We start from the raw sequence: 12,662 nt of genomic DNA, 5'->3' as shown, positions 1-12,662 counted from the left end.
GACGCGGAGGGATTTTAGTGCTGCAATGATGTGTAGGATTGACCAGGCTGAAGCTTTCTTCCACTATGTCTCGCCTGGTGCACGGTGTGCGGTCTTTCTCCGGTATGTTCTCGCTGCCTCGCCCTAGCTGGCCCCGAGCTGACCATCTGGCGCTTTCCTAGCTGCTGCTTCGCGCGCAATCTACCGGCCTTCCTTCCAAGTCTTCCGTGATGTTCCACCACTTCGCCAATTTCGCCGACAATTATTACAGAATGACCGCACCGTGGGCTTTGTCCCCACCATGGGTGCTCTGCACGAAGGTCATCTTTCCCTGATTCGGGAGGCGGCGCGCGAAAACACCGATATTTTCGTCAGCATCTACGTCAATCCAACTCAATTCGGTGTCAATGAAGACTTGTCCAGCTACCCTCGCACCTGGGACAATGACGTGGAAAAGCTAGAAGAACTCAATAAGGAACTGGCAAATGATGGCTCCGGAGTAGGCACAGGACGAATTACGGCTATCTTCGCGCCAACATCCAAGGTCATGTACCCTACTTTGCCTCCTTCATCGGAGATCGACGGCCAGGGCTCCTTTGTCACTATTACTCCGCTGTCCACAAAGCTCGAGGGTGGCTCCCGACCAGTCTTCTTCCGGGGTGTCGCGACTGTCTGTATGAAGCTATTCAATGCTACCACCCCAGATCGCGTTTACTTTGGACAGAAAGACGTCCAGCAAACAGTGATTATCAAGCGCATGGTCCAGGACTTCCTTATTGGTACGGAAGTACGGATCGTGAGCACAGCACGCGAGGCTGATGGACTCGCATTAAGCTCCCGCAATGTCTACCTCGGCGATCGGAGACGTGCGGTAGGGCTTACTATCTACAAAGCCCTGAAGACTGCCGAAGAAGCATATCGAGCAGGCAAAACAACCCGTGCAGAAATCTTGGGAGCTGCACGCAATATCACTGGCCGGGTGCTCTCAGAGCAACAGGCACTATCTCCGCCGGAGCGGGCGCTTTTCGAAGTCGACTATATCTCCCTCGCTGATCCTGATACTTTGGACGAGCTGGATCTTGTCCAACCCGCCAAGGGTGCCGTGCTCAGCGCTGCTCTCAAGATGGCGCCGTTAGAAGAGACTAGGCCTCACGAAAATTGCGGATTGGGCGATGGAAAAGTTCCGGTGCGCCTAATCGACAACCTAATTCTACAGCCACAGTCATAATCAGGAAGGGAAAAGAAAGAAGCACCAACAAAACACATCTTTCATGTACATAGCAACCATAGATCATGTCTGAACGGAGTTGCAATGCTTTACAGTCCTTCGAAAGCGGTAAGTAGGGCATGTCTGTAGGGCTCCGGGCCGAGAAAATTCCTGCGGGTCTTGGCGGGAAAAAAAGTCTCGATGGCAACGCCTCATCCGCAGTTTTCTTTCGCGTCGTTCACCCCGGTCGCCGGGAAACAGTCTTCACAATGGCCGACGATGGAATGCTTTTAAACTTTGCCATCGGCGACTCCGTCATCAAGCCCGAGGCCAAGTTCAAAGGAGGGACATGGCGAGACCGTCTCTCCGCGAAAAAGCGCTCCCAGCGTGGTCCTGGCACTGGCGGCGACGCTAGCAAACGTAATAACGAGTCGAAGAACCCGAACAAGATTCAGATTCCGACGACGAGACCTACCAAGCGACAAAAGACAACCGACTCTGAGACTTCGGGCCCAAATGCTGATCGCCGGTCGCGATCCCAGCCGCAGGCGTCGCACCAGCATCCCCGCCAATTTGTTTCGTCGCTGTTCACCAGCAACCCGCAACCAGTCAATGTTGAAGAACCGCAAAAGGAGGAAGTGACCGAGGACGCAAAACCGACGAATGCGCCCCTCATCGATGGACTAGACACGTTTACGAATCTGGGTCTGTCGCCCAATCTTGCCGCGCATCTCCTCACCAAGTTAGAGTTGAAGACACCAACTGCGATTCAAAAGGCGTCGATTAAACAATTGCTGAAGGAGGAAAGCGATGCGTTCATCCAAGCTGAAACTGGATCGGGGAAAACTCTAGCCTATCTTCTCCCTCTGGTGCAACGGATCATGGCTCTCTCCAAGGCAACCAAGGAGGATGGCGTCCATCGTGACAGTGGGCTGTTTGCGATCATTCTGGCTCCGACCCGTGAGTTGTGCAAGCAGATCTCAGTCGTATTGGAGAATCTCCTTCGATGTGCGAACTGGATTGTCGGGGGTACGGTGATTGGTGGGGAAAAGAAAAAATCGGAAAAGGCTCGTCTGAGGAAAGGATTGAACATTCTGGTTGCTACGCCTGGACGACTGGTAGATCATCTGGATAACACGCAAGTCCTTGATGTCAGCAATGTGCGATGGCTCGTTCTGGACGAAGGTGATCGCTTGATGGACATGGGATTTGAAGAGGAACTACAAGGAATTGTCAAGAAACTGGACGCCAGGCAACGACCTAGTCGTATTCCAGGCGTGCCAACGAGGAGAACGACAATTCTATGTTCCGCTACGCTGAAGATGAATGTGCAACGACTGGGAGAGATCAGTTTGAAGGATGCAGTGCATATCAAGGCCGACCCCGCGGACGAAGATGAGCAATCGCGGAACAATGGCGAGGAGGATTCCTTCCGCGTTCCCGCGCAACTGAAGCAGTCTTACGCGATTGTTGCGGCGAAGTTGCGTTTGGTCTCATTGACCGCATATTTGAAAAGGACGTTTATTCGGAAGGGCTCCGTGATGAAAGCTATTGTTTTCGTTTCCTGTGCCGACTCGGTCGATTTCCACTTCGAGTTGTTCACAAGGAATGCTGCAGACAGAGAACAAAAGTCAACCAACGATAGTGACGATAACGACGACAACGAGGAAGAGAAAAAGCAAGAAGAGCGGGAAAAGCTGTCTCCCCATGGCACCATCGCTCCAGCCACGGCCTTCTCCAATTCTGCGAATCCCGTCATTCTCCACCGGTTACACGGCTCCCTTCCTCAGCATGTCCGAACGGCCACGTTGAATTCATTTTCTCGCAGCTCTGAGGCCTCTGTATTGATCTGTACCGACGTGGCCGCCCGAGGTCTGGATCTGCCCAATGTTGATCTGGTCATCGAATACGACCCGGCTTTCAGCGCAGATGACCACACGCACCGCATTGGTCGGACCGCCCGTCTGGGCCGCGACGGCCGCGCTCTTATCTTCCTCCAGCCCGGATGTGAAGAAAACTACGTGGAAGTCCTCAAGCGTGGTTACCGTGACGGAGGCAAAGCTCTCACCCGCACCGATGCAACCGAGATCCTTAAGCGTGGCTTCGGCGGAAACGTCGATTCGGACAAGAAGAACTGGGAGGAGAAGACCACTGACTGGCAGATGGATGTGGAGCGCTGGGCTCTCGACAACCCGAAGTACCTTGAAATGGCGCGCCGGGCCTTCCAGTCCCACGTTCGTGCTTATGCAACCCACATCGCTGCCGAACGGAGCATGTTCAATATCAAGGAGCTCCATCTGGGCCATCTTGCCAAGGCTTTCGCCCTGCGTGACCGGCCCGGCAAAATCAACGTGCCCGGTCTGCGTCCTGGAAAGGAGGATACGAAGAAGGACTTCAAGGCGGAACGCAAGGGTGCCGCCGGCCAGAAGAGGAAGGCTGGTGGCGCTCACGAAGATATCCCGGCCCCGTCGTCTGCGGATGATGCGGTGCGCAAGATGAGGGCCAAGATGAGGGAGCACATGGCAGGCGCCAACGAATTTAACCTGGCTTGATTTTCATTTGTCTTTTATACCGGCGATACATTATTGTACAAGAGCATCAGCATTTTGCTTCTTAGTAGATATCCCATAATGAGATTTTCCCATCCTTAGAACCAGCTGCTAGCCAGTGCGTTTGTTGTATTTTCTGGTCTCGTTGGCGGCGAATAGCTGCGAGTGAGAGACTCTGGCTGTGTGTGATCTGTCGTGGATTTGTTTCTGATTCGGGTCCATCGGGGGACAACGACTCACAACTGGGCGCAACTTCTCCAAATGCAACCGAGTAGCAGCCTTCTTGGTGCCACTTCAGCACAGCTAGCTCCTTCATTGTCTTTCCAGAATACACCCTTATCCTGCTGTCCCAGCCAGCAGTGGCGTAAATCTTGCCGTCCCTGCGCATGCGCAGTCCTTGCTGGCCGGAGTGTTTCGTGTTGGTTGTTTTCAACGGCAAGTCTTCCTTCCTGTTCACAACGGGCATGCCCCCGTCGGAGTCAGGGCTAGGGATTGGGTGTTTGATAATCAAAGCATCGGCAGAGGAAGAGAGGAAGTAATCGCGTGCAGGAGAGACATCGATTGAAAGAACTGGTTGTGTATGCGGACGACTGATGTAGAGCTTCTCCCATCTCCAGGAGCTTGAAGCGGCATTGCCAGGCTCCATCTCGGCTGCGGTCAGAGGGCCTCTGTGCATGGAGACCATGACATGGCCGTCTTCGAAAGCGGATACGACATAGACGTCGCCTGGTGGAGACAAAAAGATGTTGACAGCCATCACCATGCCAGTTTGAATAGAAGGGTCTGAGGGGATGGTGGTGATTCGGCGTTCGGATGGGAGGTGGAAAATATCGATTCCTCCAGAGTCGAGTGCGTTGGGCACCGCAAGTAGAATTTTATCAGGATTTGATGTCTCCTGGGCATCTCCTGTAGATGAGCTTCGTATCGCATCGATGAAAGTCATAGCAAAAGCGCAGAAATTGAGCGCGTTGACAGGCAGAGAATGCACCAGCCAGGGCTGGCTCCCTGTTTGTGCCGACCCTCTCCCTGTTGAATAATCCACTGGTAGGGTCTTGTCCAAGAAGCCTTCATCCTCTACTCGGATCTTCCATACACAGAGCTTGTGGTCTCGGCCATGTCTGGTTGTTGGGTTAGCATCCGGCCATCGCCCGTCTTGGAAGCAGCATCTCACGTATAGATTTCTGAGCCACCATTGCCAATACAAAATCCCTTGACCTCAAGTACAGCTCCCTCATGGGCCTTCCACACCGTTACCGGTCTTTTGGTGACCAGATCCCAGACGACGATCCATCCCTCGGCGTCCCCAGATACAAGCCGCAAGTTCCGGGAGAAGATGTCCAACGCGTGAATTGGAGCGGCATGACCCCGGAGAATATAGACCGGGGTAGCTGGGGCGTGCTGGGGCTGACCGGGTCGTTCAGCCATTCCCCGTGGATAAGTGATGTGCGTATCTAACAAGAACGTAAGAAGAGAGAATACGGGCGGTTCTTCGCGCATGGATGAACGCACCACCGCCTTTGGGCCCCGCCCCCGCGATCTCGCGTTGCGTCTCTATTTATCCCTTTTCAGTTGTATATCAAAATCATCCTTTGCCAAAGCACCATGGCCACTTGTCGCTAGCTAATCACACCTTGTGCACTGCCATCTTCAGCCTTGTCTCCATCGTAATCATTCCGACATCTTCCTCAGCCGGCACGTTTGCCCGTCTAGGCTGGATAATGTGGTTCGGCTTTGCTGCTTTCTTCGCCGCCGTGTTGATCATTCGTTGTGGCTGTCGCCAGCAAGGGGATGAAGTATATACAGACCTTCTGGAACAACTAGAGCAACCCACGATGATCATGAAGCCACTTCCAAGGCTGTACATTGAGAATCTTACCTGATTCGGTCGGCCTCCGACCGCAAAGGGGAAAGCGCCACCGAAGGAGTAAGTGGATGACAAAGAACTCCCCGATTGGGCCAGCTTCCGATTCGTTTGGGACTTTCCATGACTGCTGGCTCTGGTTTTTCTCTCGGATGAGGTGCCTGGACTGTCGATTAGGAGCTTCAGACGAATGACTGGGTGGGTTATCTGCCCCAATGGATGGCAAAGTGCTTCGTGCTGTGAGTGTTGTAACCGTATAGTCGGCATGTGTTCCTTTCTGTGCTAATCATACCTACTCTTCAACTATCAGTGTGATCTCTGCCATGCAAGAAAGGTGCACCCTCGTTAGCTCAGATATAACCTGTGGCTTGACTAATATTCTTTGCTCGGCACCTACTAGGTGCGCTGTGACAGACTACCACACTGTGCAAATTGTACCGATGCCGGCGTTGAATGCCGCCGTGAGCGACTTCAACGGCCTTCTCGGTCCCAGTCATCTATCATGTGTGTTTTTCTCTAGCAAATTCAGCCTCATTAGGGCTGTATCTGACCAGGTAATCAGCTCCGTTGGTCCCGGAGAAAGGTTATTGAGTATGGAGAAGACTCCTTCTCAAACACAGGAGTACGATGCATCGGCTCTCACATCATGTGTATCCCTTAGCTGATTTGGATCTTTGAACTATGGGTAGTTCCCACTTATCCAACGATATTGCAGAGGATGAGAACGGGCTTTCTCACCCCAAACGAAGAAAGCTAGATCGCGCTTCCTCGGTCGGTCATGATATCAAATCTCCTCGGGGCACTTGTCCCATTGTTCAGCCGGACGAGTCATCCCATCATGCCGAGCAAGCCCGGTTCATTATTCAGAGTGAACTAGAAGGAAATGACTCTATCAATTATGAACGACAATCGGTCCTCAAGTCTGCATTCGAGTTTGTCAATACGTTGGCAAATGGGAAGGCCTCTCCTGCCACTGATAGTCCGCCACTGGAAGCGCCCCACGGCGGTTGCTCAGACATAACTGAGCCCGTTCCTCCATCTCCGGAACTATTTTACATGCTTCTCCGAGGTATCTAATTATCGACCTTATTATTCAATAGACACTAATAGACGCACAGAGCCGACCGCTGCGACTGGGGATTGTCAAAAGCTGCAATGGCCAGATCACATCTCCGAGGCCACTCTACAGAAGATGGCGTCTGCATTCTTCAGCGGGAATGCCCGTGGCCAGCTGTTCTATCAGTATTGCATCTGCACCTATGTGAAGGCTATATTCTACACCTATCAGATACCCAGAGTCCTCAAGAACTCGCACATCACAGAACAGCTCCTGAGATCAAAAAGTTTCTACGAGACCTCGGCCCTCTATGCTTTGAAAAAGCTCAGTTTCGTCAACGGGCCAAGTCTCCCTTTTCTCCAGGCGATGCTATCTGCGGTAGGTGACCCATCAACCCCCCCCCCTTCCCCTTCTCCCCAAACGTTTCATTGAACAACCCATGTCTGATTATATTCCTTGTTCTAGGCGTTCCTGATGCAGTATCTTGGCAATATGAGCCAAGCCTGGCTTCTCAACTCCTTTGCTGCACGTCTACTTACTGCTATGAACTACCATGACATTCAGGATCCCGCTCAGTATTCGAGTCACGATGAAGAAATCCATAGCTCTGTGTATTGGTGCTATTATCTGGACCGGACGCTCAGTGCCCTTCTTCGACGACCGGTGTCATTGCCTGAACTGGAAACGTATCCTAGGAATCTCATCTGTGCGCACACACGCATGCCATATGGACCATTCATGCCCATCCTTCTGGATCTGGCTCAAGTGCAAGGAGAGCTCTTGGCTTGTGGAACGTCCAACGACGCACGTCAAGTACTGGCCCATCACTCAAAGCTTCAGGACAGAATGACGGCTATACATTCCAGCCTACAAAATGTACGTACCGCAATGCATCCGGCAACGCCAACTGTCTAACTGACACAATCTGCGTAACAGAGCCGAACTTCTGCTCCCGGTTTGCTGTCCTTTGATTGGGTAACGGCTGATTTCTGCTATTACGGGGTCCTAGTGGACATTCTTCGCTCGCGTCTGAAGTATGCATTTTCTCCCTTAACCCACCGGGAGTGCGTGTCGTATTCGCGCAAGTCATTGAAGGCGCTGCAGTACCTGCAGAAGCATCTTGCAGAAACCCCGGGCTTTGCAGACCCGTTTCCAACTTTTCTGTCATGGTAAGTTGTTCCCTCAAACGCATCTCTTCTACCACGTCACACATGTTGTGACCTAATCTTGCTGACCTCGAACGCCATTAGGACTGTCTTCCTGTACCCACTGAGTCCATTTTTTGTTCTCTTCTGCAACATCATCTCGGAACTCGACATTGACGACTACAATCTGATTCAAGACATTCTTCTGAACCTGTCTCAGTTCGCCACTAGTCCATACATATCGAAGCTACTGAAGCTTCTGGGCTCATTGCAGAGCTTCTGCACGCCTCTGATGCATACAAAAATACGCTTGGGGCCCCGGAAGAAGGCGACTATCCGGCATTCTACGGCCACTGAAGGACCTAGGTACCATCAGGACACCGCCAAAGACAATCCTCAGATGGACAATCTTTCGTATCCCAATTCTGCTGTTGGTTCAAACCCCCAGATGCAGAATTCTAGTGATGCCACCTCCGGTTCAGCCGATGAGCTGATGTGGCAGTTGTACAATACACAGTTTTCGATGGAATGGTTCGACTCGGATCTGATTGCGCTGGGCGAGAACCTGAATTTTGAAGGGAGCATGGACTGAATACAATTCGACCTGGACGACTCTAGAGATGCACTCGGGTTTATATATAGACTAGCTTGTTTTTAGTGTGGGATGAGGTCTTTTTATCTTCTGATCAATAACTCCACTCTGATCAGATCTCTCATGCACGCCTACATAGCTACGTCTCAGGGGAGGGATAATTCTCTTGTCCAGTACCTCGTATGGGCAGTGAGCTACCAATGTCTACTTTCATTGGAAATTCAATGTTCTTCAATTGTACATTCATGCTTTGTCAAGTACCAATTAACCACGAGAAAACGGATATCATCACTCATAACCCCTTGCTCCTTGATAATCCACCCTGAAAATGCTAGACATAGACTGAGACTGGGAAATAGACAGAATAGAACCGAGTTAAAAGACAAAACAACGCAGCTTCGTGTCCCACTTCACATTTCCTCAAAGGCACAGTTGGGGTGCAAGACATAAAGAATCCTGTCCCCACCAGACTGCCCGGGGTTTTGCGCGTTCTCTGGAAGATCAGAGGTAATCCGAAGCAAAACTTTGTCCTGTTGCACGAAATGTTAGTTCGGGACACTCAAAGCATCAGAACGGAAGAATTACATACCTTGACCATGCGCTTCAGGACCTTTGTTGCCAGATCACGCTCACGCTCCATATCCTCCTGGGTGTTCAACTCGGCCTCGATCTGCTCCAGATACCATACCAGAAGGTCCTCATGCTCGACACCCTCGCCCTGAGTCACTTCATCCTCACGGATCCGGCGAACGAGCTGGTTAAGTATCTTCGCGTACTTGTCGTACGTGATCTTCGTCTTCTGGCGCTCCGCCTGCGCTTGCTGCTGGGGCTCCTCGCCATCATCCCGCATGGGGCTGTCGCCGTCCCGATCACGATCGGCCATTTCCTCGTCGTCGTCATCGTCATCGTCGGCACGAGCAGCTTCCGCGTCGTCGTCCATCTCGACATCATCCTTCTCGACAGTCACGATACTCTGGCGTAGCAGATCGAAGGCCTCGTTCACGAACTTGGGCACGACTTCCTCGACACAATTGGCCTTGGCAACAGCCTCCGACAACCGGACCAAAGACTCGAGCTGACGCACGGTGATACGGTATGACGAACGACCCATGCCGCCCTGGGCATCGTTGGCACGGAGCTCCTTATACTTTTGAACCAGAAGGGCCTTGGCCTCATCGGTGAAGACGGGGCGGAATGTCCGCGCGAACTGGATGTAACGTTGCAGTTGCTCGGTGCTCAGCTCAGGCTCGACGGCCTCATCACGATTCATGTGCACGTTGACGATGTGCTCGGCCAGATTGCGGTCCACGTTTTCCTTGGGGTCATCGCGGACGACGAAGAACACGTCGAAACGACTCATAATGGGTGCGCTGAAGTTCAGGTTCTGCCGGAGAGTCATTTTCGGGTTGTATCGACCGCCAATGGGATTGGCGGCTGCAAGGATAGATGCGCGCGCGTTTAGAGTGGTGTGAATGCCGGCCTTGGCAATAGAAATGGTTTGCTGTTCCATGGCTTCGTGGATGGCGACTTGGTCACTGATGTCCATTTTGTCGAACTCGTCGATGGCGCAAATGCCACCTCCATTCTGCAGTTTGTCAGATGAATTGCTCGGCTCGGACAAGAGCAGGAAAACATACCGCCAACATCAACGCACCAGCCTCGATAGTGAACTCTCCAGTTTCAGCATCCTTCACCACCGAAGCTGTCAGACCCGCAGCAGACGAAGCTTTACCACTGGTGTAGACTGCACGAGGGTGAAGAGAGCAAATATATCTAATTGGAATGTTAGTGACGGCTGGGGAGTGTGACTGTGGTTTTCACTTACTTCAAGAATTGACTCTTGCTAGTGGAGGGATCACCAACAATGCAAATGTTGATATCACCACGCAATTGCAGACTCTCCTGTTGGGTGGTCTTGCTGACACCACCGATCAATTGCAAGAGCAGGCCTTTCTTGATCTGACGGTGGCCCCAGATCATTGGCGCAATCGAATCCACGAGGCGAGAATAGATGTACTCTGAGTGGACCAATCTCTTCAGATCTTGGACTTCACTGGGTGTAAGACTCTGAAGGAAGGCTTCTTGAGCCTTGTCGTCATTCATGTCGGGGTCTTTGTGCTGATTGAGAGAAGCCAGAATGTTATTCGACTGGCCATTGAGTTGCTGCTCCGGCTTCTGACCAGGAGTTGTGGTGTCCGGGGTGACCATACAGGCGAGGAATGCCAGTCGGTAGGTCAAATCACGGACACCCAGAGCCTTCAAACCAGAGACTCCACCACCGCCCACCTCGCTGCCTCGGAAAGATCCGTTATCACGAACTGCCTCAGGACGAACACCGGGGAGACCCAGCTGGCTCACATCGGGGACGACGATCAAAGTACCAGTGAAAATGCAGCGCTCGCCAGCTTTGGAGCGGTCGACCATCTCACCGCGCAGAATGATGTCCATTGTGCGCGGCATACTACCAGTGGGAATCTCGTGTGAGGATTCCTGCAGCTTGACCTTTTGCCAATCGACAAAAGTACTCTTTCCGATATCCAGGCGCCAGCCATTGCGGTTGCCGCAGGTCTGGTTCGGACACTCGGTTGGTTCTGTGTACTTGAAGGTCTGCTCGACGTTCTGCACAACCGTCCTGCATCCCTCGCAAATAAATGTTCCCAGGGACAACTCCGGCCGAATTTCAGAGGTTCTTGTAACGGTACCAGAGACCGACAGCAATTTTCCAATCTGGGATGTACGGAGCTGCCGAAGCCTGGACACTAGAGGGAGATTGTAGAAGGCGAGAGCGAACAGCTTATCAGTCTGCTGGTGACGAGTCTTTTCGCGAATTTGACGCTCCAGATCCGGGTTGTCGTTCACCTGGGCGTAGGCAGATGCCACGGAGGTGCTCGGTTGCGAAGAGGCGCCGGAGGCCAATCGGTGCGAAACAAAATATTCCGGTTCATATTTGGCGACCAAGTTATGAAGAGCCTTGGTCAGGAAGGGGAGGAATCGGTAGTACTGGCTGGCAATCGCATCTGCCAGAATGGGGTTTTCAAGGGAGGTTAGATGGGTGAAGTCCACGTAGAGGGTCGACAGCTCGAATTTCTTCATGCCCTTGATCTGTGCAATATAGTACTTGTCGCTCAAAATCTCTCCCGATGATGGAGGCGCTGAGGACATAGGCTCCTCCACGAAAGTCTCGAGCAATTCTTGGAATGCTTGCTGCACCTTCTCTCCGGCCTCGTCAATCACAGGCGGAGGGCCCGGGGCGTACGGATTCCGTAGACGGCTGACGGCTGATGAACTGGCACCAACAACGCGGTCATCGGGGAATGCATTCATGTCACTCATGGGGCCATTGCTTTCGGAGCGGCGCGAGCTGGGCAGATGATCGGATCGCAGGTTTTCACGGGCGCCGGACCCCGAGCCCAGCTCGGACTGAAGGACGGCATCGAAAAGGGAAGACATGGCAGAGAGAGCAAAACGGCCAGATGACGCCGTAACGGGGTATCACGCTCTCACAGGACACCAAGGGAGGGGAGATGAGGCGGGGGATTTGATGGTCGGATCGAGCTGATATGCAGCCCAAGGGGCACCTTTTTTCCACGCGACGCGCGACGCGTCTCGGCGAGCCAGTTGATCCGGCCGGGACGCGTTAAGTGGTTTTCTGACTCAGCGACTGCATCATGTGACCTGTCATGCTCAATTACCTCATAGGCCGCTCCGCTAGTCCGAATCGGGGCACAGGTCCCTCCCGAGCAAAGGCCGACTCGAAGACTAAACGCTACCTAAATCTCCCAGGAGAGCGTCCCAGCCACTTGCAGGTTCGGGCCACTAGCCCTCTTCGTATTGTATTCAAACACTAGCCTGGGAGACAATGCGCCGTACCCACTTCCTCCTTCCCCCCGCGGACTGTGGTTTGTGCCCCCCCGACTTGACACTTTACTTAGAGCAGGCATTGGACGGTTCCCTCCCCGATACCCTGCAGCATCCTCAATCGGTGAACAAGAATCACCAATTTGCTTAGGTGGGGGCTGGTCTCCTATCCCACCCTCAACTAGCCTGACGCATTTTTGTCATGATTACCATCTTCGCCTTGCGTTGCGTCGAAAGCATCGTCAGTATCATCTGCCGGCTCCAGGCGACACTCCGCCCTACCCTCACCCCTCGGCCCTTCTTCGACCCCAGTGCGCGTGTCATCCTCGCCCTTTCTTGACGGTCGCCATTTCTCAGCTTGCGATGCTTTTGAGTTACGGGCGGGAAGATTGGCGATCGTCGGTTCGGTTTCGG

The 12,662-nt window shown here is 52.8% G+C and overlaps 5 protein-coding genes across 5 annotated transcripts; 3 read left to right on the top strand and 2 right to left on the bottom strand.

Annotated features, from left to right (window-relative positions):
* Positions 1-280: 280 nt before the first annotated feature.
* On the top strand, positions 281-1,207 carry N7459_002976 (pantoate--beta-alanine ligase PAN6; the record flags this gene model as incomplete). Its single annotated transcript, XM_056942161.1, has 1 exon — positions 281-1,207. One exon carries the CDS (start codon positions 281-283, stop codon positions 1,205-1,207), a length of 927 nt encoding a protein of 308 aa, XP_056802044.1.
* Positions 1,208-1,455: 248 nt separating this feature from the next.
* dbp7 (putative ATP-dependent RNA helicase) lies at positions 1,456-3,738 on the top strand (the record flags this gene model as incomplete). Its single annotated transcript, XM_056942160.1, has 1 exon — positions 1,456-3,738. The coding sequence occupies one exon, from the start codon at positions 1,456-1,458 to the stop codon at positions 3,736-3,738; it is 2,283 nt and encodes a 760-aa protein (XP_056802043.1).
* Positions 3,739-3,799: 61 nt separating this feature from the next.
* On the bottom strand, positions 3,800-5,160 carry N7459_002974 (WD40 repeat domain-containing protein; the record flags this gene model as incomplete). Its single annotated transcript, XM_056942159.1, has 2 exons — positions 3,800-4,853; positions 4,907-5,160. 2 exons carry the CDS (start codon positions 5,158-5,160, stop codon positions 3,800-3,802), a joined length of 1,308 nt encoding a protein of 435 aa, XP_056802042.1.
* A 1,117-nt stretch (positions 5,161-6,277) lies between these two features.
* On the top strand, positions 6,278-8,390 carry N7459_002973 (fungal specific transcription factor domain-containing protein; the record flags this gene model as incomplete). Its single annotated transcript, XM_056942158.1, has 5 exons — positions 6,278-6,665; positions 6,715-7,031; positions 7,119-7,529; positions 7,590-7,822; positions 7,904-8,390. 5 exons carry the CDS (start codon positions 6,278-6,280, stop codon positions 8,388-8,390), a joined length of 1,836 nt encoding a protein of 611 aa, XP_056802041.1.
* A 410-nt stretch (positions 8,391-8,800) lies between these two features.
* N7459_002972 (MCM DNA helicase complex subunit MCM6) lies at positions 8,801-11,840 on the bottom strand (the record flags this gene model as incomplete). The annotated part of the gene is made up of 4 exons (XM_056942157.1): positions 8,801-8,920; positions 8,980-9,975; positions 10,028-10,163; positions 10,216-11,840. The coding sequence occupies 4 exons, from the start codon at positions 11,838-11,840 to the stop codon at positions 8,801-8,803; spliced, it is 2,877 nt and encodes a 958-aa protein (XP_056802040.1).
* Positions 11,841-12,662: the final 822 nt, after the last annotated feature.

Source organism: Penicillium hispanicum (genome assembly GCF_028827665.1).
Source record: "Penicillium hispanicum strain IBT 35686 chromosome Unknown utg000003l_segment0_segment0, whole genome shotgun sequence".
In the NCBI taxonomy this organism is placed as follows: Eukaryota; Fungi; Ascomycota; class Eurotiomycetes; order Eurotiales; family Aspergillaceae; genus Penicillium; species Penicillium hispanicum.
Note: the sequence above shows the minus strand (reverse complement) of the source record. Positions and strands in the feature narration are given on the sequence as shown.